The sequence below is a fragment of the Ruditapes philippinarum genome, unplaced genomic scaffold (genome assembly GCF_026571515.1).
Source record: "Ruditapes philippinarum isolate M1 unplaced genomic scaffold, ASM2657151v2 ctg1001_1_1_1_1, whole genome shotgun sequence".
Classification (NCBI taxonomy): Eukaryota; Metazoa; Mollusca; class Bivalvia; order Venerida; family Veneridae; genus Ruditapes; species Ruditapes philippinarum.
In genome coordinates, this window is record NW_026866444.1 from 103014 (window position 1) to 127031 (window position 24018).

Sequence of the window (24018 nt, forward strand, 5' to 3'; positions counted from 1 at the left end):
GTATAGAGCCTGGTCAGACTGCACAGATATTCAGGCTAGCCTGGCTCTAATACTGGTGGCAAAGGCTTATCACTTTCAATTCCAGTAGGGAAAGGGTTAATAAATTATCGAAGAGTTAGGCCAATTGGATCTCATCGTGGGCAACCCATGGTATATGTTATGTACATACTTGTTAGATATATCCTACAGTATATATTCTGTACATAATATGTACAACATCATGATTGGTTATCCTAGATATTTAATCCGTACATACCACATCATCTTTTGTAGTATGTACAGAATATATACCGTGGATAATGTAGTATGTACGGAATATATACCGTGAGGAATGTAGTATGTATGAAATATTTACCGTGGATAATGTAGTATGTACGGAATATATACTGTGGGTAACTGACAATGATTGGATCTTAGTATTAACTATTATGCTTATATATTCTTTAATTTCTCATAAAAATTCCATACAATCTATGTATGTTAACATGCATGAGTTAGGAAGGACACCTCTCTCCCCCTCCCTTTCAGACACAGTATGACTAATGGTTAACATGCATGGAATCTAGCATTCTATGTAAAAATTCTGCTTATAAGCCAAAAGATGAAACTAATTCTGAATTTGTTATTAATTGAATATTCCTGACACAGATAATATTAATTTTAATCATTATTTTAAATGATGCACTTGAGGCTGTCAACTAAATCTGGCAAAGATTCATTCACTCTATCTTATTTGCTATTATGACCAATAAATACTCAAAAATAATTTTATGCTAGTCTCTTTGTGTGCTATTTGTAGGCATAATTTCGGACTGGTCCTCATTTTATCACAGTTTTTTGTATCCAGTCTATGTAATTTTGTGCAAATCTCTTTTGGTGAATATCTTTACATTTGAGTTCATTTTGCTGGACGCAGTCTATTTCTTTCTGTTCTAGAATGTGATGATCATTTTCCAGTCTGGTTTTCTTTAAATTACTTTCATTTTCACCTTCATCTCTCCTACATTCAGTGCAGTACAAATTATGCAGTGAATGGAAGACATATTTCCTGTAAAAAAAAAAAATCATAATGTCCTTAAGGTCTTTATCAAACACAACCTGTCTCTAGGACAGCATGCTCGACTATCCGCAGTAACTGATAGTAAAAGAATAATTGAATAATGTAGAATTTTCAAAAAAGTTTAAAAAGGGCAACAATTAAAATCAATATTAAGTGTTATGCTACTTGGATAGTGACAAAGGGTGTTACTCGAGAGGTTCTACTGTATGTCCAGCATTGGTTAGGATCTAAAATTATCTTCCAGGAATGCTCTGAACAATATGTACAATATTGGGCAGAATCTAAAATTATCTTCCAGAAATGCTGTGAACAGTAGTATCTCTAAATCTAAAACAAGTATGAATAAAATGATGTTTAACCTAAATTTAAGAAAAGAAATGGTATTTCAAGACTTAAAAAAAAATTTCAAAAGGAAATATAACTAGAATATAAGTACTAAGTAGACCATTTTAGAATTCAACATATGACATATACCTATGATTCCACATGGCTTCATGACCAGGGTATGTTGAGATCAGGTCTTGTACAAACTTGTGTTCTTTCTGCATGATCGCCACATATTGCATGGAAAATTGGTCCCTTAACTGATCACGCTGAGCGAACAGGGTAGTGAGTAGGAACTGGCGGTAATGGAAGCCACATGTGTCAGATATATGCCTCTCTACCCAAGACTCTGTGACCTGGAGCTCTGACAGTAAAACCTACAAAAAGAATGGTTCAAAATTAAACATAAAAAAAGTCTTAAGTGACAGTTTAAAGGGACTTCACTTAGGTTTTTTTCACATTTATGTACCATTTGATGAAGGTGTAAACCAATAGCTTGTGTGCAAATGTTAAGATTATTCCTTCAACCCATTTTTCCAGAATACCTATTGTAATTGTACAAAATTGCAAAATGACCCAAAAATGAAAAGTGTTGCAATGCTCTTTTCTTAAATCGGGCTTAGAATTGCACAAAAAAATCAATATTAAATTCAATTTCCAGTATATTTATTAAAATATCCTTTGCAAAGTTTTCCTTCTTAAATGCTTTGATCTACATGTATGTAAGAATTACAAATTTCATGTTTTCAGGCCTTTTCACCTCATTGGAGCTCCTTTTACCCGTTACTTCATATACACGCCTTTTTCATCCCCCCCCCCTTTTTTTGTTGTCTCAAATGATGAAAAATGCCTTATTTAGGCCCCAAACACTTGTTTTTGTTTGAGAAATGTTGTTAAAAAAAGTGACCTCTTTTTCGGCGCGGCCCCCCAACCAAAAGATACATCAGGGGGTTGCCAGAAGGGGGATGTGCCCCCTTCTGTTTGGGGGGGTTTGAAGGGAGGGCGGAGTCCCCCTCATCGCCAAGAAAATTTTAGACTTGTGAGAGGCTGTAAATGACCCCAGATTGATCATAAGGTAACATGTAACCAACGTTGAAAAGCATTTGACTCTATCTCAATCCATTGAGAAGTTGCAGCACTTTGAAATCAATTTTGATGGAAAAAATCAACGCAAAATAGTGATTTTTGGCAATTTTGAGATGTCCCCTCGTTGCCATGGTAACAGAAAATTTAAGCCTGATCATGTTGTTGCAAGGGCAATGGTCCAGTCAACATTTGTGCCAAGTTTGATTAGTGTTGAAGCAGTTTTTATAGTATTATAGCAATTTGAACTTGTAACGGGAGACTTTTCAATGAAAACAGCCATTTTTTTCAAAATGCTCATGAAGTAATGGGTTAAAAAGATGATAGATACTATCCTTTTTTTGCTACATATATATTTACATTCCGACTATGTTGCCATGAATGGTTAATGCTCTTCAAATAAGCCAAATACTGTGTCTGTGTAAGACCATTTGCAAGGATATAATTCCTATCTTAGGGGCATGGGGGTCTAGCACAATACCTTGAAGATCCTATAAAGTATCAAAAAATATATTAATCAACATTTGATAAGAGCTATCCGTAAGACAGTGCACTCAACTATTCTCAGTGCTTGACAGTAAGAAAAGGGTCACAACTTTGTATAAAATGCTAAATCTGAGCTACTGATCTTGTACCCATAATGTTAGATAATCACAGAGAACAGAATGTGTGAAGTTTTAACCCATTCCATTCAGTAGTATTGGAGATACCAACTTGCAGGCAGAAACTTAACCAAAGTTAAACAGTGACACAGATGCTTTGGTGAGTACAATAGCTCTACTTATTTTTCGAGTAGTCAAGCTTTAGGTTCTCTTACTGTAATGCTATCCCGCAAAAAAAATTTTTTAACATCGACTAATATCAAAGCAAATCCGTTATATTTCAGAACGTTATTTTTTCAAACTCTTGCACAACAGATTATTTACAATCACTAATCCTTTAACGCTATGTACTAAATTCTGATTATAAATGGTTAAAAATTATTGGTTACTGAAGATTGTTTAAAATAACTTTCCGGAAATGACCGATTTATTACAGTATTGGTTGATGTAAGAAATTCTTTGGCGGGAAAGCATAACAGTAGACTACCTTTAAAAAGCAAAATTGACACTAACCTGAGTAGAGCAATTATAACAGTGTTGTATAAGCCAGATTCTCTGAGACCAGGCATAATAGTTACATGGGTATTTTTCAGCAGCACAGCGGCAAACATCTATTTCAACCTTCATTTGTCTGTGGTAGTCTGACACAGCACTAACATTCAATGAACCGTCCCCTGAAAAATTATTGTATATGTTACATGTTATCATCAGTTAAAAACATGAATGATTAACCAGCGTCCAAAGTTATAAAGAAATTCTCTGAGCTCAAACTCAGATTCCAAGTATCTGATTGGTCAGAAACTGCCACAAAATGCATATTGACCAATGAAAATCCTGAGATTAGAGACAGAACTCGGAAAAAAAGTTTTATAACCTTCAGTCCTGATGTGCTTTTAAATGTCTTCCTTTTTTTGGATATTCAAAGTTATGTTTCAAGTATAATGTATCTGCAAGATTATTTATCTTAAGAAAATTTCAAAATTTCCTTTCAGAACCAAAACACACCAAATTAAAATCAAACAGGAAAATATTTGACAATTCTCAGTGCTCTATATGGCTGCTAGATAACAGTGGAATCTCCTAACCCTCGACCTCCTGAATGACTTATCTGGACTTGTCCACCTTCCATTTTTGGAACTGTCTATTACATGTATTAATTTGGGCATATAAACTTAAAAGATGAAAATTTAAAGTCAGACATTCAAAAGTACTATGAGTACAAAGATATACTTAGGGTGGCAAAATCAATTGTCCATGTTGCCCAAGTTGTCCCACAGCTTGTATGGACAAGTTGAAATTTTCCAGAGCATTTACTGTATAAATATCATATTAACAAGATAAGAAATGCTTTAGATAAAAATGCGCAAGAACAAGTAAGTCAAATCCAGATTTTGCAGACCCTGCTTGAAGTAAGTCAGTGACTTTACTGGAGGCAAAGGTTAATCACTTTGAGTATGGTAGGCACTAAAGTATAGTTCAAGAACTTTTCAATATTTACATCCCTTGCCAAAAGTTGCACTCATTAATTGGGGGTCAATAATTTATATTTAAAAAGTACAAAAAAATTAATAAAAATAGCTCATTTGCATGAAGTATCAAATTCTTTTACACATATGCATTAAAATTTATTTTAGAACCAATATATAAAATATTTTTATAATCTTCTTGAAGATGATAGAATTTTGAGAGATTTTTATCTTATCTTAATCAATCATATGATATATTGGGAATGACCCTCAAAATTGTGGCGAGGGGAGGTAATTATTGCTATGTGAAAAGTATCTATATAATAAATACCATTTTGTAATGACAACTGGTTTTGTGATGCCTCGAGATTTAAATCAATAGCTTCCATGCTAATAAATCCATCAACACAACTACCAGTGCTCTTTGTAGATCCTTGACTAGACTGTAAATGATTTTCAATAAACCGGCCTAACACCCATCGTCTGAAATAAACACATAAAAAATATGAACCGCGCCATGACAAAACCAATATAGTGCATTTGCTACCAGCATTTGCGATCCATGCTGTTCGCTATCAATTTCTCTACTTCTAATAGGATTTGTAGGCGAACAGCATGGATTCTGATCAGACTGTGCGGATGCGCAGGCTGGTGTTGATCCATGCTGGTTGCAACGCACTACGTTGGTTTTGTCATGGCATGGCCCAAATAACTTATATTCCTGAGAAAAACATCCTACATTTGTACATTTAGTTGTATTTGCAACTGTTGGGTGTTTTCAGACAATGTCATTACATTAAACGACAATGAAAATTTTCAATAACAATTAATTATAACAAGAGCTGTCAACAGGACAGCATGCTTGACTATTTTAATGTAGAATTTCCTATGTTCAGAAAAGGCCATAATTCTGTCAAAATCCATGTTAAAGTTATGGACCTTCTACTGTGTCCTTCTACTATGTGTGTAAGGTTTCAATCCATTCCCTTCAACAATTTTAGAGAAACTGACGTGCATGCAAAAATTAATCAAAGTGTTACGCCGACACTGACATCTGGGTTAGCACTCCATATTCTTTGAAAAGTTGAGCTAAAAATACATAAACCAAAGGCATTTAAAATGTCATAGTTCCATGCCAAATCTAATGCAAAACCTTTGCTTATAAGCAAATTTGTTTGTCTCATAAATTAAGCCCACATACTGATCTTTTCGTAAGTCCCTAACACCTCCATTTTATAGTCATACCTTAGCTCATATTTGTTGCATTTTTGATAGTTGACATTTTAATATTAATATCGAAGTTGTTAACTTTTTAAACACCTTAAATTTGCAAGTGTCACAAGGGGAGAAAAATATATAGCCTGACCGAGACTTGAACCCGGAACCCCTCAGAATACCATTCAGCAGCTCTACCAACTGAGCTATCCTGCGGCTTACAAATCTTTTCCCCTAAACAGTGAACAGTTCTAAACTGTGACTCAAGTCTTCAGTCAAACCTGGGATATAACAGTAACGAGGCCCAAATGTGGGTTTTAATTGAACTGTTTACTTCCCTTACCTGTGAACAAACGTCTCTGAACTTTTAGGATGCTTAGTTAGTACAAGTGCACTGAGACGAAGGTCATCTAACTCCAGTATATCTCCAGACTCTATTAACTCTTTCCTAAAAAAAAAAAAAAAAAAAAAAACTCTTAAAGCTGCATCCCTGATGAGCCTTATAATTATCAAGAAAGTCAACCTTCAGGAGAAATGTACTAACTAAAGATTTTAAGAAACGTCAAACTTTTCACAATTAAAGAAATAATTTTTATGTTATATACAATTAATGACAGACATTGCAGTATTTGAACACCAAATTTCTACGGTATGACTAACACATTAAGGACTTCTTTTAGATATTCTGATCTATTTTTGGTAATTTTCATAGATTTTTAGTGCTGTTCTCAATTTGAAAATTATTTTCTTTGTTCACTTGACAATATCTTACTTTACTCATACATTTCAAAATAAGCTATTCAAAGACATGTCAGCTCAAACAATTCTTACAGATTTTGGCATAAAAGTAGCTACGAAATAAGTTAACAGATTTCCCATTCAAGAGAGACATTCAGCAATTTAGTATCTGCCATTCACAACACTAACTTGATCAGATCATTATTTACCTTACATTCCAAGCTGTATAACATTCTGGGTTTACCAACACAACAGCTCTTGCTAACATAGCTATTTCTTGAGGATCTGTGACAATAGAAATATAATCATTTGTTACATAATACTGTAGTATCTACAGAATCAGGGAGTTTTAAAGGCACATTATGCCTCAGAAGCAAATAAATTTTTGACTTCCATACAAAACTTTAAATTGCTATAACTGTAGTAATTGCCAAAAGGCAACAGAAGAAAAAGATGGTTCAGTTAATTGGCCAATGAGTGACATTTTGGAAACTTTAAAAGTACATCTCTATTCAGAAAGAAGAATATTCTCAAATTATTATTGTCACAGGGTGAGAAAAATGTGCAGCCTGACCGGGACTCGAACCCGGAACCCTCAGAATACCGTACCGCGACTCTACTGACTGAGCTATCCCGCCGCTAATACGTCTTCTCCCCTAAATAGTGAACAGTTCTGAACCGTGACATACTCCCCTGCTATATTGAAATTCGTCCTCGAATATCACAGAGTAACAGAGCAATGTGAAACTAGAACTATCACTAAATGTGATTAATACCCCCACAAGTCTGCTTCGGAAATGAGGATGTTACTAGTAACAGAATACCTTGTTAAAGAATTGAAACATAGAGTTATGGTTGTGGGCAATTAAAGATAATTGTGGTTCATGTATGTTGCATTTCCTTTCAATGTGGTTGGCCATTGATGAAGTTTAATTGAATTACTCTGTAATAAGTCCAAAAGACAAAGAAAAAGAACAAAGGGCAATAACTCTATAAATACTGAAGATAGAGTTATAGTTCTTGTGCACTGCACTTCCTCTTATTGTGCTTGACCATTGTATGAAGTTGTTTTGATTTCCAACCAGTACGTTTTAAGTTATGCTCCGGACAAGGAAAAGTATCAAAGGGCAGTAACTCTGTATTTTGTCAAAATGGAGTTATGGCTCTTGTGCACTGCACTTCCTTTTAATGTCCTTGACAACTGTATGAAGTTGTACTGAATTCCAAACAGTAATTTTCAAGTTATGCTCTGGACATGGAAAAGTAACAAAGGGCAGTAACTCTGTAATTAGTCAAGATGGAGTTATGGTTCTTATGCACTGCACTTCCTCTCAATGTGCTTGACCATTGTATGAAGTTATAATGAATTCCAACAATAAGTCTTCAAGTTATGGTCCGGACAAAAGAAAGCAATGGAAAAGTAACAAAGGGCAATAACTCTGTAATTAGTCAAGATGGAGTTATGGTTCTTGTGCACTGCACTTCCCCTTATTGTGCTTGACCATTGTATGAAGTTGTTTTGAATTCCAACCAGTAGTTTTCAAGTCATGCTCTGGACAAGGAAAAGAAACAAAGGGCAGTAACTCTGTAATAAGTCAAAATGGAGTTATGGTTCTTGTGCACTGCACTTCCTCTCAATGTGCTGGACCATTGTATGAAGTTATAATGAATTCCAACAATTAGTCTTCAAGTAATGGTCCGGACAAAAGAAAGCAATGGAAAAGTAATAAAGGGCAATAACTCTGTAATTACTTTAGATAGAGTTATGGCTCTTATGCACTGCACTTCCTCACAATGTGCTTGACCATTGTATGTAGTTATATTGAATTCCAACCATTAGTCTTCAAGTTATGGTCCGGACAAAAAAAAGAAGGCAATGGAAAAGCAACAAAGGGCAATAACTCTGTAATTAGTCAAGATAGAGTTATGGTTCTTGTGCACTGCACTTCCCCTTATTGTGTTTGACAATTGTATGAAGTTGTTTTTAATTCCAACCAGTAGTTTTCAAGTTATGCCACAGACAAGGAAAAGTAACAAAGGGCAGTAACTCTGTAATTAGTCAAGATAGAGTTATGTTTCTTACGCACTGCACTTCCTCTCAATGTGCTTGACCATTGTATGTAGTTATATTGAATTCCAACCATTAGTCTTCAAGTTATGCTCCGGACAAGGAAAATGCAACGGACAAAAAAACAAGAGGGCCATGATGGCCCTAGATCGCTCACCTGATTTATCAAACTCATCCAAACAATTACCTAGACAAGCATTCTGACCAAGTCTCATGACAGGTGAGTCAAAAATGTGACCACTACAGTGTTAACAAGGATTATCCATATTTGAGCAGTGCGACCTAGTTTTTTACCCAGGTGACACATATTCAAACTTTACCTAGAAATCATCAAAACAAACTTTTAGACCAATTTCAAGGATACTTGGATCAAAACAGTAGCAACTAGAGTGTTAACAAGATTTTTATATTTTTAGCTCCGGTGACCTAGTTCCACATGCGATTTCGAACTCATCCAAGCAATTACCTATACAAGCATCCTGACCAAGTTTGATGATAATTGAGTCGAAAATGTGACCACTAGAATGTTAACAAGGTTTTTCCATATTTGGGCGGTGTGACCTAGTTTTTTTCATCCAAGATGACCAATGTTCGAACTTGACTTAGAAATCATCAAAACAAACTTTCAGACCAATTAACAGAATATTTGGATCACAACAGTAGCCACTAGAGTGTTAACAAGATTTTTCTATTTTTAGCTCCGGTGACCTACTTTTTCATCCGAGATGACCCATGTTCAATTTCTTCCCAGCAATGACCTAGACAAGTTTCCTGACCAAGTTTGATGACAATTGAGTCAAAATTGTGACCACTAGAGTGTTAACAAGGTTTTTCTATTTTTAGCTCCGGTGACCTACTTTTTCATCCGAGATGACCCATGTTCGAACTCATCCGAGCTATCACCTAGACAAGCATCTTGATCAAGTTTGATGATGATTGATGCAAAAATGTGACCACTAGAGTGTTAACAAGGTTTTTCTATTTTTAGCTCCGGTGACCTACTTTTTCATCCGAGATGACCCATGTTCACACTCATCCGAGCTTTCAACTAGATAAGCATCCTGACCAAGTTTGATGATGATTGATGCAAAAATGTGACTGCTAGAGTGTTAACAAGGTTTTTCTATTTTTAGCTCCGGTGACCTACTTTTTCATCCGAGATGACCCATGTTCGAACTCATCCGAGCTATCACCTAGACAAGCATCTTGACCAAGTTTGATGATGATTGATGCAAAAATGTGACCGCTAGAGTGTTAACAAGGTTTTTCTATTTTTAGCTCCGGTGACCTACTTTTTCATCCGAGATGACCCATGTTCGAACTCATCCGAGCTATCACCTAGACAAGCATCTTGACCAAGTTTGATGATGATTGAGGCAAAAATGTGACCTCTAGAGTGTTAACAAGGTTTTTCTATTTTTAGCTCTTGTGACCTAGTTTCTCATCGGAGATGACCCATGTTCGAACTCATCCGAGCTATCAACTAGATAAGCATCCTGACCAAGTTTGATGATGATTGAGGCAAAAATGTGACCGCTAGAGTGTTAACAACTAAATGTGAACGGACGACGGACGGACGACGGACGACGGACAATCATCGATCCTAAAAGCTCACCCTGAGCATGCTCAGGTGAGCTAAAAAGCAATGGAAAGGCAACAAAGGGCAATAACTCTGTAATTACTTTAAGATAGAGTTATGGTTCTTGTGCACTGCACTTCCTCTCAATGTGCTTGACCATTGTATGTAGTTATATTGAATTCCAACCATTAGTTTTCAAGTTATGCTCCGGACAAGGAAAATGCAACGGACGTCTGGACCGACCGACCGACCAACCAACCGACCGACCAACCGACCACCACTTCGTTTTTGGGGGTATAATAAACTCTGAATTATATTAGTCACTGTCCCCCATAGTGAATATAGTGAACAGCTCTGAACCATGACATACCAGTAATCATATAATTACCTATAAATTTATATGACTTTTTATTTCTCCATCCCATTAAGGTATGGTATACATATTGGAAGAGTATCTTCACACTCCACAGTTCCAAGCCAAGTTTGTGATCCACCAAAACAACAGGACTCCTGTTATTCTTGGGTTCAAGAACAGGGATAAAATCAAATTCATTTCTGGAAAAAACAGGAAAAGAAATTAAAATATACTGGTTTGAGGCACCAGTCTCTTCGGAGGCGTGGGTTTGAATCCCACCGCTGCCACCAATATAGAACTGTCGCGATTGATTATAAAGGGATTGACAATACAAACAATCGACTTACCTTCCACGTCTGGATCGTAGCCAAGCTAGGAATTGCCTAATTCTTCTGGTTATATATAATACACAAATATGGCGCCCAACTGTCAGCCTAACACACTAGTTCCGGTTGGTCCGGAACCTTCTGTTAACTTCCGTCAACTCCCGTAACCAGTACCATACGGTACTACAGAATGGACAAAAAGTCACTTCTTATATGAATTATGATATGATTTAAGACGGCTTCACTTATTAGACTTACCTAGGTTTTTATCTATTTTAACACTTTACCTGACATGACTGAAAGTTATAAACTTTTTTTTCCACCAGTGCATCTGTGCAGTCTTGACTCGGTAGCTAAATTGGTATATACTGTTGTACATGTACCGAATATAATATTTTGTTTTTTTCTGTTTTTGTTCAACATTCTGTAATCTGTATTTACATCTTTTTCACAAAACAACCATAAGATAAAGATTATGGAAACAACTGTTTTACTGTTTATAATGATGAATGTTAAGGAGTTGGGTGTTCAATAACACATACATGATACAGGCAAAGAAACTTGAAATATGCCTGCTTAATAAATTTAAGACTTTTTTCTGTTTATACACTTAGAAGTGTCATTGCCATAGTAAAAATTCATATATGATCACTGATCTCTCACACGTTAGCACCTGATCAATAATTGATCAAACAAAAACAAAACAAACAAACAAAACAAAACAGCCAAAAAAAATAATTAAATAAAAACATAAAATGTTTCAATAAATTGGATTGTAAAAGGACTGGATCAACAGATTTAACTGGGTAATATTTAAAAAACTAATGATATTAAAAAGTATAAAAGTTTTCCATACAACAGGAAGAAAATCGGTTTTAACAAATAAGTACGAAAATATTTTGTACGAGTAAGATTTTGAAAAATCCTCATTTGTGAATATTGTTGTAAGATTTTTCAAAATACAGAATGATTAATAAATATGTCTTACATCTCTGGGTCTCTCCTAAAGGCGTTATTTAAGTCAGAAAACAATCGCCAACCTCTTTTATCATTACTAGCCATTTCGCATTTATTTAACTAAATTGTACCTACTACAAAGTGATTCGTATGCTGTGCTGTTGTTACGCACCGTTTCGCGTGGGATTTTTATTTTTATTTTCGCTTTAATTTTCTAAAATCATGGCATCAAGAAGGCGCCGTGCGTCATTTAGTGACGATGAAGATGATACTGGTAAGTAGTGTAAGAAATAAAAACGTATTTTAAATGTCATGTTTAACTGATATTTAATTTTTGAATTTTCACAAAGATTTATTTTTTCGGATAGCAATTATATTCGGATACAACAGTACAAAGAATGTCATTTTTTTAAGGAAAACAAATAATTGATGTCAATTTTTTTGAATATTTTCATTTCGTTCTTGAATATGTTTCTTCTTGGGTAAAGAACTGTGCGATGATTATAAAAATATTGACAATACAAACAATCAACTAACCGTCAATGTCTGGATCGGAATTACAGTCAGCCCGGCCCCAAGTTAACCTGGCCCAAAGTCAACCCGGCCTCAAAATTGGTCAACCCGGCCCCAAAATTGGTCAATCCGGCCCTACTGTATTTTTATTTGGTCAATGTGGCCCCAAAATTGGTCAGTGCGGCCCCAAAATCGGTCATTCCGGCCCCAATATATATATTTTTCAAAGAAAACTATTTAAGTCCTTTTGTTGTATGATGGAATAAAAATGATTTGTTATTGATTGAGGATTATTAACTATAGAACAATAGTAAAAAAAACATGAACTGGCATTAAAGTGTTGGTAAATTTAATTGCGCCGATTAAGACTTTAATACGCAATAGTGGTAATGAATAATTATATAACATCAACAATTATACAATTGTACATCAACATTAATTCAGATGTGTATCAATTAACAAAAAAGGTATAGCTGTGAAAACAAATCCTTTAAATAAGTTTGTAGTATTTTTCATATCTTTATTCGATGTAAATTAAAGATGGTTTGTGAGTGTTAATGCGATAATTAGGAAGAAAGGCATTAAAAGGTTTGTATAAATTATGTTTCCAACAATCTTTTTCAGTTCATTTGAATGTTTTGATTGCATACGTTCATTAGTACAATTGATTAATATTTGGTTTGTTAACTTATTTTCAAAGAATATTTACTGTGTAAAAAAAGTATTGGAATTTTACTAAGTGTTTGAAAAATTGATAGTGTTTTGTGTTTAATCACTTTATGTCATTATGACTGATAACTGTATTGATTGTGTTAAATCCATTGTTTTGAGAGAAGAAATGAAATTACTCTTTTTGATTTAAGTAAATTTACCAGCATTATTATGTCTAAACCGCCCTATTGAAGATTGTGTCTACCATGTAATAGACCCATACTAGGTAGAAGAGAGGCAGAAGAAGACTAGTGAATTGGTGTTTGTATGTGGTGAACATTGTAGGGGTGTGTGACGAACATTGTAGAACTATACATTGAACATTGTAGAACTTTGCATTGAACATTGTATAACTATGCATTGGACATTGTAAAAACAGTAAATTATGCATGTGTTGCTTGTTTGTTAATATTGAAAGTTTTTATATAAAATAAATAATAAAAGATATCATCGTTAAAATTTTGTTGTTGTTTTTGTTGTTAATTTTTATTTTATTTCTTGAAAAGTGTTTACATTTTAAAGCAAAATAAATAATAAAAAAAATGGGGCCGGGTTGACCAGAAATAACATTGGTTTGGGGCCGGGTTGACCAATTTGGGGCCGGGCTGACTTGGGGCAGGGTTGACTTGTACCGCTGGATCGTAGCCAAGCAAGGAATTGCCTAATTCTTCCTAGTTACCTTCTACACTAAAATGGTCCCGAACTGTCAAACCTAACTCACTAGTTCGGGTTGGCTCATAACATTCTGATAACTTCTGATATTTAAACTTTTGCTTACAACTACAAGTATTTTTTATTGTATTAACTTTGATCCATATTATTTAATACAGTTCACAGGAAAAGAAGGAGGACATCTGAAAATGTTGACATTGAGGACAGGCTTGAGTCACTTATTTCTAGAGTTGGAGAGAAGGTAATTTTAAATTATTAAGTTTCCTTCTGAATTTATTGAATATATATTTTACGCTTTAAGTTGAGCGTTAGGAATTTGCATTCTATATTTATAATACAATATTATGCAGTAAACATTTCTGTCTGCACAGTTACTAATACTTAGAAATATCTATGAACCAACAAGAAGGAGAAACATTTTGGTTCTTTTCTTGCAAGTGGTAAAAGCACAATAACATTGAATTATTGTTAATTAAGTTATTTTTTTGCTCAACTATACTCAGTCAGACTCAGTCGTCACACATAAATTTTTACATGCAAGTTTCAGCATTGCATACTTGAGTCGAGAGAGCTTAATAGGAGGTAACTATCCAAGGCCCATGACTCTAACATGGATTTTGACAGAATATGGCCCTTTTTTAAAAAAATAGTGTTTTTTTCAATTTTGAACTTAGAAAATTTTACATAATCAAGGCTCTTGTTTTACTGTCAAGCACTGAGAATAGTTCATACATGTGAACTTTTTTCAGTGATCAAGTGGTAGATTGTTCTTCCAAAAGAGGAAGATTTTAGAATTTGCAATAAACAAAGAAGAAAATTCTGATATCAAAAAGAGTGAGATTTCTTTAATTTGTGAAAATACCCCTTATTTTAAGAAAAATCTTTGAAAATATGGCTGCAAAAAGTGGGAGAGTTCACATGTATGATAGTTTAGCCCTTTAAACAGCTCATAATAGTTTGAAAATATCTAAAAAATGCAGAGCATTCTTTTAAAAGTATTTAGCATTTTTAGACTATGGCCAGGGTCCATGCATGGGGGGAATTTCGCATGATTTTCAAATTTTTTTCATTCAAGGGGGAATTTCAACAATTAATTCATTTAAAACAAGTGATAACAAGAGTCAGTTAACAAATGTCATGGAATATTCTGGTTATTTCCAATGAAATTGAATACATCTTTGATACTTTGTATAAAAATTCAACATAAAATGTGATCCTTGATCTATGGCCATTGAATATTATTTTCGAGGGGTATTTTGTATGGTTTTAGGAGGAAAAAAACACACTACTTTAATGGTGGAATGGGGCCCATATTCGACCCCAAATTTTACGATAGAGAGCCCTGGTTGATAAATGACTTTGATTATATTGAAGAAATTTTTTTTTAAGTATTACATGTATATCAACCTTACCTTTTACTTAATGTTAATCTACTTATACAGAATGCTTAACATGGAGACCATCATAAAATTGATTTATATATTTCAGAGTACATCATCACTGGAGAGTAATTTAGAAGGTCTAGCAAGTGTCCTGGAAGCTGATTTACCCAATTACAAAACAAAAATTATCAGGATTTTATGTGAATGGTACAAAATTTAATTTATATTATACACACAAAACAGAATGCTGCTTAATTTTGTGCTGTCTGCTAGTTATATCCTGTCTGCCAGATTTGGAAAGAAATTAAGAATGTTTATCCTAATGAAATGATGTGCAACCTGCTGGTTTTTGCTTCCTCTTAACTTCATAAGGATCATAAGGATAATTCAGATGAAATATGTTTTCAAGCAAATTTTATGGACAAGTCTCTCCCTTGTTAAAAAAATTATTTTTGACTTCTCATATTTCTTTGTGCAAATGTTGCTTTGCCTTTGTGTTGTTCATGTTAATAGTACACATGGTAAATATGAAGTTAACATCTGTCATTTAATACTCGGTATCACTTTTCTAAAGTGTTTAAAACTTGATGGTTGAAATTGTCTGACAGTGAAAATTGTGTATTCAAGAAAAAATGTTACTGTGAAGCACTCACATAACCTGCTTTAAAAGTCAAACATCAAGTTCATATGATTGTTTTTTTTTTCCAGTGCTGTCAAATTACCAGAGAAGCAGGCTGTCTACACTACATTGGTTGGTCTCCTCAATGCCAAAAATTACAATTTTGGAGGGGAGGTAAATATATCCTGATCTACACAATTTTGTTATAACATTGTAGTTCGGATTTTGCAAGCACTGTAAGCTTATTTGATAACTCTTAAAGGCCTATTAAGTTTGTTTTTTTTGCATTTTGGCAATTTGCATACATACTGTGTTGAGAAACAAATATATATATATGATTTGCTACTTTGTATGGAAGTCAAAATACCACTTTGTTTACATTTTGTCTCTTTTGTCACAAATACTTCACATTTAGTGCTATTTTTCCGATTACATTCATCTCACATGTTCTAAATTTGTTTATACAACATAATAAAGCACATTTTCTACTGAAAAAAATATTTATATATTCCTGAGGCATAATGTGCTTTTAAATGAATTTATTAAAAACAGTACATACATGTATGATGTAATAAGCAGCACTGGTGTCATATGATACATTATGTCTGTGTGTTGTAATTATAAAAGCTATCAAGAAGTAGGTTCTTTGTACTGATAGTTGGCCAACACTTCTTTTTGTTTTCTTCCTTGTAATAATTTATATGAAATTTTTTTTTTTTTAAATGAATGGCTTCAAAAGTCACAGAATTTAATGTTTGTGATATATTAATTCTATAGTTTGTCGAAATGCTGGTGCGAAATATGAAAGAAGCGCTAAAAACTGAAGAGTTTGAGTCTGCTAGGCTTATTATCCGGTTCATAGCTGACCTTGTAAACTGCCGAGTCATAGTAGCTGGTTCCCTGCTCGCCATGTTTGACAATTTTATTGAAGTGACATTAGAAGATAATATACCACAGGTAATTTAGATTATAACTTAACTTTTTTATATAACGAAATTTTATAAGCATAGCTTGTTTAATTTAAAATTTGATACTGACATGTTAAACAAGTTTTTTAGCTCTACTATTCAATGAATTTGGAGAGCTTTTGTACTCACCCAGACTTTGGTGTCAGGGTCACAATGGTTAAGTTGTTTAGTGCAAGTTAGTATACCTCCAAAACTAGTTAACTAGATAGCATTGGATTAATAAGTGAAGTAAAAGAATATTACGTTCTTCACAGTCACTTATTAACATGAACTATTGACCATTGACTTATTTAATAATACACATATATTGAAATGTATTTCAGGTGAGATCAGACTGGTATGTGTATGCCGTACTGACGTCACTACCATGGGTAAGTACCTGGAACCATTCTTTGTTATATCCCTAAATACTTCAGTATTTCATTTACTTTAATGATTTAATGACTTTATTTTAGAAGAATAATAAATTGAGAGAGAGAAACTTGACGGAGCATGCCCTTTGATAAGGATCTTCAACATGACTCATTTGGTACCAAGATTGGTATATGGTGTTGACATAAATTGTTGCATATTTAAAGGTTGGTAGAGAATTGTATGAGAAGAAAGAGATGGAATTTCAGAAGTTACTGGTCAGTATAGATGGTTATATAAGGTAGGTAATGCTGCTAGCTTGCTTTTTATTTTAGCTCGATTATTTGAAGACTACAGAGAGCAGTTGTACTTGCCCGGGCATCAATATCTCACTTTGGTTAAGTTTTTGCATGCAAATTGGTATCTCCGAAATTACTGATGTGGTGTGAAAATCAGATAAAGCAAACAAACCTTGTTTGTGTTTAATGGTTATGTTGACTTTTGAATTTCTTATGCTAGAAATACTTTACCAGTTTGTGTTATGATATTTGTCTCTGAAAAATAAAAATTAGGGTGAAATTTCTTATTTTGTAGATCATTATCCAGTGGATAAGTTTTGAAATAATACAAACACCTGTAAAGATACTGCAATTATTTATGTTTAGCTCCATTTTTTTTTTAAGAAAAAGTTGAAGGTATTGTAATGACCAGACCCTTTCGTAAATATAAAGTGTCGGCTTTGGTAAACCTTTTTGTTAAGGTCCATTTTCTCAGAAACTTTTAAAGCTATTCACTCTTCAAGCTAGGTAGACATTTTTATAGTCATATGACTGAGAAAAATTAAAAAACAAGGAGCGCACTGTTTGTGGACAGGTCTTGTGAATATCTAAACGTAACATAAACTAAATAATTTTATTTTCTGTATTGTGTTTTTCAGTAAAAGACAGAAGATACATGTACCAGCATTAAGGGTGTGGTCTACTGATACTCCCCACCCACAAGAAGAGGTATGTATAACTATCTTAGATTTTAAGTTAAATCTTTACAGTAAAAGAAGCTGTTATACTCTAGGGGTACCAGTGGCCTCCTTGGAAGTTAAGGTCACTGAGTCTGTCACTTGCCTGTCACCACTGTGGGAATGACTCCAGCAAGGGACTTGGAATTATTTCATGTGAAGAAGCTATCCAGGTAGCTAACTAAAGTGGGTGGTTCTATTCAGATGCCTGATTGTGCCTGAAATAAACCCAAACAACGGGTAAATGTCTCTCTTGTCATCAAACGAAAATACGAAAAAATACTATGTTGTGTTTTATCAATGGCCATTCTTTGCTTAGACTTGCTAAACTGTTACACATCCCGAGTGTATTAGGGTAAAATATATAAAGTATGAATTTTTTATATGATTAATTATGAAGTTATGATTATAACAAGGACTTGTGATAAAGTCAGCATGTTTTGACAGTTTTTAGCTCGACTTTTCTATGAAAAGGGGAGCTATCCTACTCGCCCCGGCGTCGGCGTCGGCGTTGGCGTCACACCTTGGTTAAGTTTTTCGTACCACCCCACTTTATTTCAGAAGTATTACAAGTATGGCTTTGAAACTTACCATACTTGTTCACCATCATAACCTCCATCTACAGACAAGAGTACATAACTCTGTCAAGGTTTTTGACAGAATTATGGCCCTTTTATTTAGCTCAACTTTTCTATGAAAAGGGGAGCTATCCTACTCGCCCCCAGGCGTCGGCGTCGGCGTCGGCGTTAGCGTTGGCGTCACACCCTTTGGTTAAGTTTTTCGTACCACCCCCACTTTATTTCAGAAGTATTACAAGTATGGCTTTGAAACTTACCATACTTGTTCACCATCATAACCTCCATCTACAGACAAGAGTACATAAACTCTGTCAAGGTTTTTGACAGAATTATGGCCCTTTTTTGACTTAGAAAGTGTATTGAGCTTGGTTTAAGTTTTTTGTACCACCTCACTTTATTTCAAAACCATTGGAGGTATTGCTTTGAAACTGACCATACTTGTTTACCATCACGACCTTCATCAACAGACAAGAGGACATAACTCTGTTCAAGGTTTTGACAGAAATATGCCCCTTTTTGACTTAGAAAATACATTGAATATGGGTAAAATCCACTTATTGCCTTAACCCTTTGAGATATTGCTTTGAAACTTTTAATGCTATTTCACATCATTACCCCCATCTGTACGCAAGAGAAGGTAACTCTGTCAAGGATTTGTTTTAAAAATTTAAGGCCTTTTATCGACTTAGAATCTTGGTTAAGTTTTTAGTACCAGTCCACTTTTTGACTGAACTGTTTGAGATATTAATTTGAAAGTTGGAATACTTGTTTACAATCATGATTCCCAAACATGTCCAGGAGAAGGTAATTCTGTCAAAGATTTTATTTGAATTATGGCCCTTAACTGTCAATGTTTTGTATTATAGGCAAGCACTAAAAAAGTTTTTTTTTCTTTCTTACCAGCCCTCTTTTGACTTAAAACATTTCAAACTTTGCTGCAGTGTTCAAGGGTATCACACAATTCAGTAAAATAATTCTTCACTAAATATCTTAATGCTCATGGCCATTGTTCACTTTAAAAATACAGAGATTCTTGTATTGCCTTTTACTGCAAAAACTTTTTTTATTGGCAAGCAATAAAAAAGTCGAGCGCGCTGTCTTACGGACAGCTCTTGTTTGACTTAGAAAGTGTATTGAGCTTGGTTAAGTTTTTTGTACCACCTCACTTTATTTCAAAACCATTGGAGGTATTGCTTTGAAACTTGGACCATACTTGTTTACCATCACGACCTTCATCAACAGACAAGAGGACATAACTCTGTCAAGGTTTTTGACAGAATTATGCCCTTTTTGACTTAGAAAATACATTGAATATGGGTAAAATCCACTTATTGCCTTAACCCTTTGAGATATTGCTTTGAAACTTTTTAATGCTATTTCACATCATTACCCCCATCTGTACGCAAGAGAAGGTAACTCTGTCAAGGATTTGTTTTAAAAATTAAGGCCTTTTATCGACTTAGAATCTTGGTTAAGTTTTTAGTACCAGTCCACTTTTTGACTGAACTGTTTGAGATATTAATTTGAAAGTTGGAATACTTGTTTACAATCATGATTCCCAAACATGTCCAGGAGAAGGTAATTCTGTCAAAGATTTTATTTGAATTATGGCCCTTAACTGTCAATGTTTTGTATTATAGGCAAGCACTCTTTTGACTTAAACATTTCAAACTTTGCTGCAGTGTTCAAGGGTATCACACAATTCAGTAAAATAATTCTTCACTAAATATCTTAATGCTCATGGCCATTGTTCACTTTAAAAATACAGAGATTCTTGTATTGCCTTTTACTGCAAAAACTTTTTTTATTGGCAAGCAATAAAAAAGTCGAGCGCGCTGTCTTACGGACAGCTCTTGTTGTGGCAAATTATGGTCTGATATTCACTGATTTGACTTGAGGCTGATTATACTAGTTCTTATGGTTGAAATAACTTGAAATTTTTCTAGAATTGTTTCCACCTGAGGAGTTTTTTTTTTCACACTGTTTCTGATATATTTCAGTACTTGGATTGTCTGTGGGCGCAGATTAAGAATTTGCGGAACAACAAATGGATCGAGAAGCAAGTGCCGCGGCCATATTTGGCGTTTGACAGCGTTTTATGCGAGGCTCTACAACACCCGTTACCCCAGATAATCCCTCCGTCTCACAACGAAGAGATTATGTACCCGCTACCTACGGTCGTCTTCAGAATGTTCGACTACACAGATGTTCCAGAGGTTTGTTATCAGGGTCATTGTGTTGTTAATTTTATTTTATAGGCAATATCAGGTGATGTTTCCTGTCTGTTTGCCTGGCTTGCCAGGTTTTATTCTGGTTGCAAACGCTCATCAGTTTGGTTAGTTTGGTTCCAGCAGTTGAGAGTCAAATACATGTTTTTTATCATTCTTAACAAAAATTCTGTTTGTATGCATTCTGATAATTGTAAAAAAAAATAAAAATAATGTTATCATTTTGATTCTTTGATACACATAGCCACAAGTTGGCCAGGGACTCATAAAAAAATTGTCTGTAGAATTCTTTTCAATTTATAAAACCCACGCCTGCTGGCGCTCCAGCGACTGAATTCACATTGTTGCCATCTGATCATGCTCGGCGCTGTTGGCTATTCAGTCAATACATGTTTTGAAATTTACACTAAATTGATGGTTTTGTCAAGATGGAAAAATGAACACGTCCATATTATGATATTTAGCATGGTAAGGGTTGGTAGTATGAAACAGCTAGATAGATATTGTTTTGTTTAACAATCAAATTATCATCAATATTTCTTACAATATCAATTTCTCTCAACTTTGATAAAGGCTTGATGTTTACTCGAACTTCTTTTGAACCAACCAAAGCTAGTGAGATAGGAAACATTTGACATGACCTCAGCAGGGTTTCCATTAAATTCTAAGCTTTTGAAGTCAGAGACTGCAAAATGTCTTGACATTTGAAGTCAAATTATATAGGTAAAGAAGGAAAAGTATTATATTTTGGATGTCACAATTCAAAATCAGGAGTAAATGTCACAAACTTCCACTATTGGAAGCCCTGCCTCAGTAAGACTCAAACCTTGATCCTTGGATGAGAGGCCAACACCTTAACCACTTAGCCATTTCTCATCTTGCACTGTTTCATATTGGCCTCATCATTTATCTATAAGCTGTAGTATTGTCTCAGTGTATGGGAGCCGATACATTTGCTTGAATGAATGATAAGACCTATATAAAACAGGGTGAGCAATGTAAGATTATACTAACACTACTATAACAGGGTCCAGCTATTCCAGGCAGTCATGCTATAGATCGATTCCTTATTGAAGAAGAGATGAGATATTTGATCAAGACGCACAACCAAGACAGAAAAGATTGGTACGATTTCATAATCTTCGTGACCTCTACCATTCTTGTACAATACCTGACGGCTTACTGCAATAGGCTAACAAATTTCCCAGCTACACGTTTATTTTCATAACTACGTCCTTACTTTTTGAATTTTCTACGAAAACTGATGACGGGATTCAGAAATTAACACTGGCTGTGTGATTCGAAAACATTTGACAAGGTTGTAGAGAATCAGTCAAATGTCTTTTTATAGCTCATGACTAGTAAATGTACTGGGGAACTAATAAGATGTATTCATAATGTCAGACCAATTGATTTTAAAAGTAAACTGTAAATGAATTTTTAGATTGTCATTTATTATAAGGGATATTGAATAAATGGCATTTTTTTTAAAAGATTATTTGCAGTTTTGTTATATACCGACAGCCACAAGAAGGACATTTTAGATTACATTTTATTTTCCAAAAACGTTTAGTTTAACTCCAAAATGCATGTAAACATTAAGCAAGTGTTCCTGGATGGATAAATGACTGCAGCCTATATCAGTTGACAATGCCAATTAATAATTCTCTAGTTTGACAGACTAATCTTACAATGGCTGCCGGTACAGATAGGAAAATGTAGCGCGAAGAGATTATAGAGAAAGTTATATTTGTAAGAATGTAACATTCTTTCCAAGCGGGGGAGGGGGGGGGATGAATGTGATAAAAAAATCATTTTAGAAAATTTGGAAACCTAAAAATTTGTTACCCCTATTTCCTATTTGAATGTGCAGGAAGACTGAAGAGATTGTACAAGAATGGTACAGCTATTTATACATGATACATGATGTTATTGTTGTTGCTGTTGTTGACATGCAGTTATGTATGGTGTTTTGCAGGGCCCCGCAATACCTGGAAGTCATTCAATAGAAAGATTTCTGATCGAGGAAAGTCTATCAAATATTGTACAGACATTTCACCTGGAGAGAAAAGAGTGGTATCTCTTTGTTTAATGTTTGATGCTAAGGCTATGGCAAAGTGTTCTGTGTGATTTTATTCAAACAGTTTTGAATCGTTTTATGTCAAAAACCGATTTATTTAGCTCGAATCATTTTATGTCCAAAACCTATTTATTTAGCTCTTGGAAAGCTCTTGATTTCTTCCACTAGTTGACATAGAACATTACTTGGGGGTATTCTGACGCAAAAGGGCTACAAATTTTGTTCAAAAGTTTTTTTGTTAAGGTTCATTTTCTCATAAACTATAAAAGCTATACACTATTGACAATTTTCATTATCAAAGTATTGCCACTGAGAAAATTCATATGGGAAGTCAGACTTCTGCTTGCCCAGCTATAGACAACATGTGTATATTTAAAAGAGAATCAAATAAAAAAACAAAGAACATTTAGAATTCTATACCTTTCAATGAAATTTTCAGTGTCAGTCGTAGTAGGGTGCCACCATTTTCAATGTAACTCAATGATAATAGGTGGGGTATTCCAGTAACGAACATTTCGGATTAATAATAATCATCAAGTCCTCCGAGTGAAAACGAAAGCGGTAATGACACTTTTAAAATGGAAAAATGAACTTTTTTTTTAACCGACATCCCCGTTTGTAGGCTTTGCCTAATTTCATATTATCAAATTACAGAGAGAATAAAAGAACTAGAATAAAATCACACAAGCACTTTTCCCTTCTCATATATTAAATTGATTAATAGCATATATATGTAAAAAAAAGATATGAATTCATGTTATGTTTATGATAATGATAAAGTATGTGCTTTGTAAACAAGTTTTTAAAGTGGATATTCATCTGTTATCTATATCCATTTTGTTCACTTCTAAACAAACACATTAAAGACACAATGTTCTTACATGGTGTTAAAATTGCATTGAACATTTTGTAATTACAGTGCCGCAGCTTTGCTGAGCTACACGACCAAGAACAAAATTCCCCTGAACTATATGATTGTCGAGGTAAGAACATGTTTGTTTATTTATTTGTCAGCAGGTTGTTTTTTCTGCCACTGTTTACACATTTTTAGCTCGACTATTCGATAAGAATAAGTAGAGCTATATTAGTCACCCGAGCGTGGGTGTCAGTGTAACCACTTATGTTAAA

General features: G+C 34.3%; 2 protein-coding genes and 1 long non-coding RNA gene across 4 annotated transcripts in view; 2 read left to right on the forward strand and 1 right to left on the reverse strand.

Annotated features, from left to right (window-relative positions):
• On the reverse strand, window positions 1–11934 carry LOC132732497 (protein prenyltransferase alpha subunit repeat-containing protein 1-like). The gene is made up of 8 exons (XM_060718931.1): window positions 11805–11934; window positions 10524–10690; window positions 6698–6773; window positions 6094–6198; window positions 4867–5018; window positions 3583–3743; window positions 1535–1761; window positions 1–1048 (listed from the first exon to the last, which is right to left on the reverse strand). The coding sequence occupies exons 1-8, from the start codon at window positions 11876–11878 to the stop codon at window positions 820–822; spliced, it is 1191 nt and encodes a 396-aa protein (XP_060574914.1). The 5' UTR covers window positions 11879–11934; the 3' UTR covers window positions 1–819.
• Window positions 11902–24018, forward strand: part of LOC132732496 (nuclear cap-binding protein subunit 1-like) — a 27234-nt gene continuing 15117 nt past the window's right edge. For both annotated transcript variants that reach the window (XM_060718930.1, XM_060718929.1), the window contains exons 1-11: window positions 11902–12047; window positions 13828–13910; window positions 15158–15258; window positions 15760–15844; window positions 16448–16627; window positions 16962–17009; window positions 17217–17290; window positions 17927–17996; window positions 20583–20798; window positions 21838–21935; window positions 23810–23873. In XM_060718930.1, coding sequence (XP_060574913.1) covers window positions 11996–12047; window positions 13828–13910; window positions 15158–15258; window positions 15760–15844; window positions 16448–16627; window positions 16962–17009; window positions 17217–17290; window positions 17927–17996; window positions 20583–20798; window positions 21838–21935; window positions 23810–23873 — 1071 coding nt within the window. In that variant the 5' untranslated portion in view covers window positions 11902–11995. The remainder of the gene's footprint in view (window positions 12048–13827; window positions 13911–15157; window positions 15259–15759; window positions 15845–16447; window positions 16628–16961; window positions 17010–17216; window positions 17291–17926; window positions 17997–20582; window positions 20799–21837; window positions 21936–23809; window positions 23874–24018) is intronic.
• Window positions 18447–19466, forward strand: LOC132732494 (uncharacterized). The gene is made up of 2 exons (XR_009626058.1): window positions 18447–18653; window positions 18899–19466. It is a non-coding gene; the product is annotated as an uncharacterized LOC132732494 (long non-coding RNA).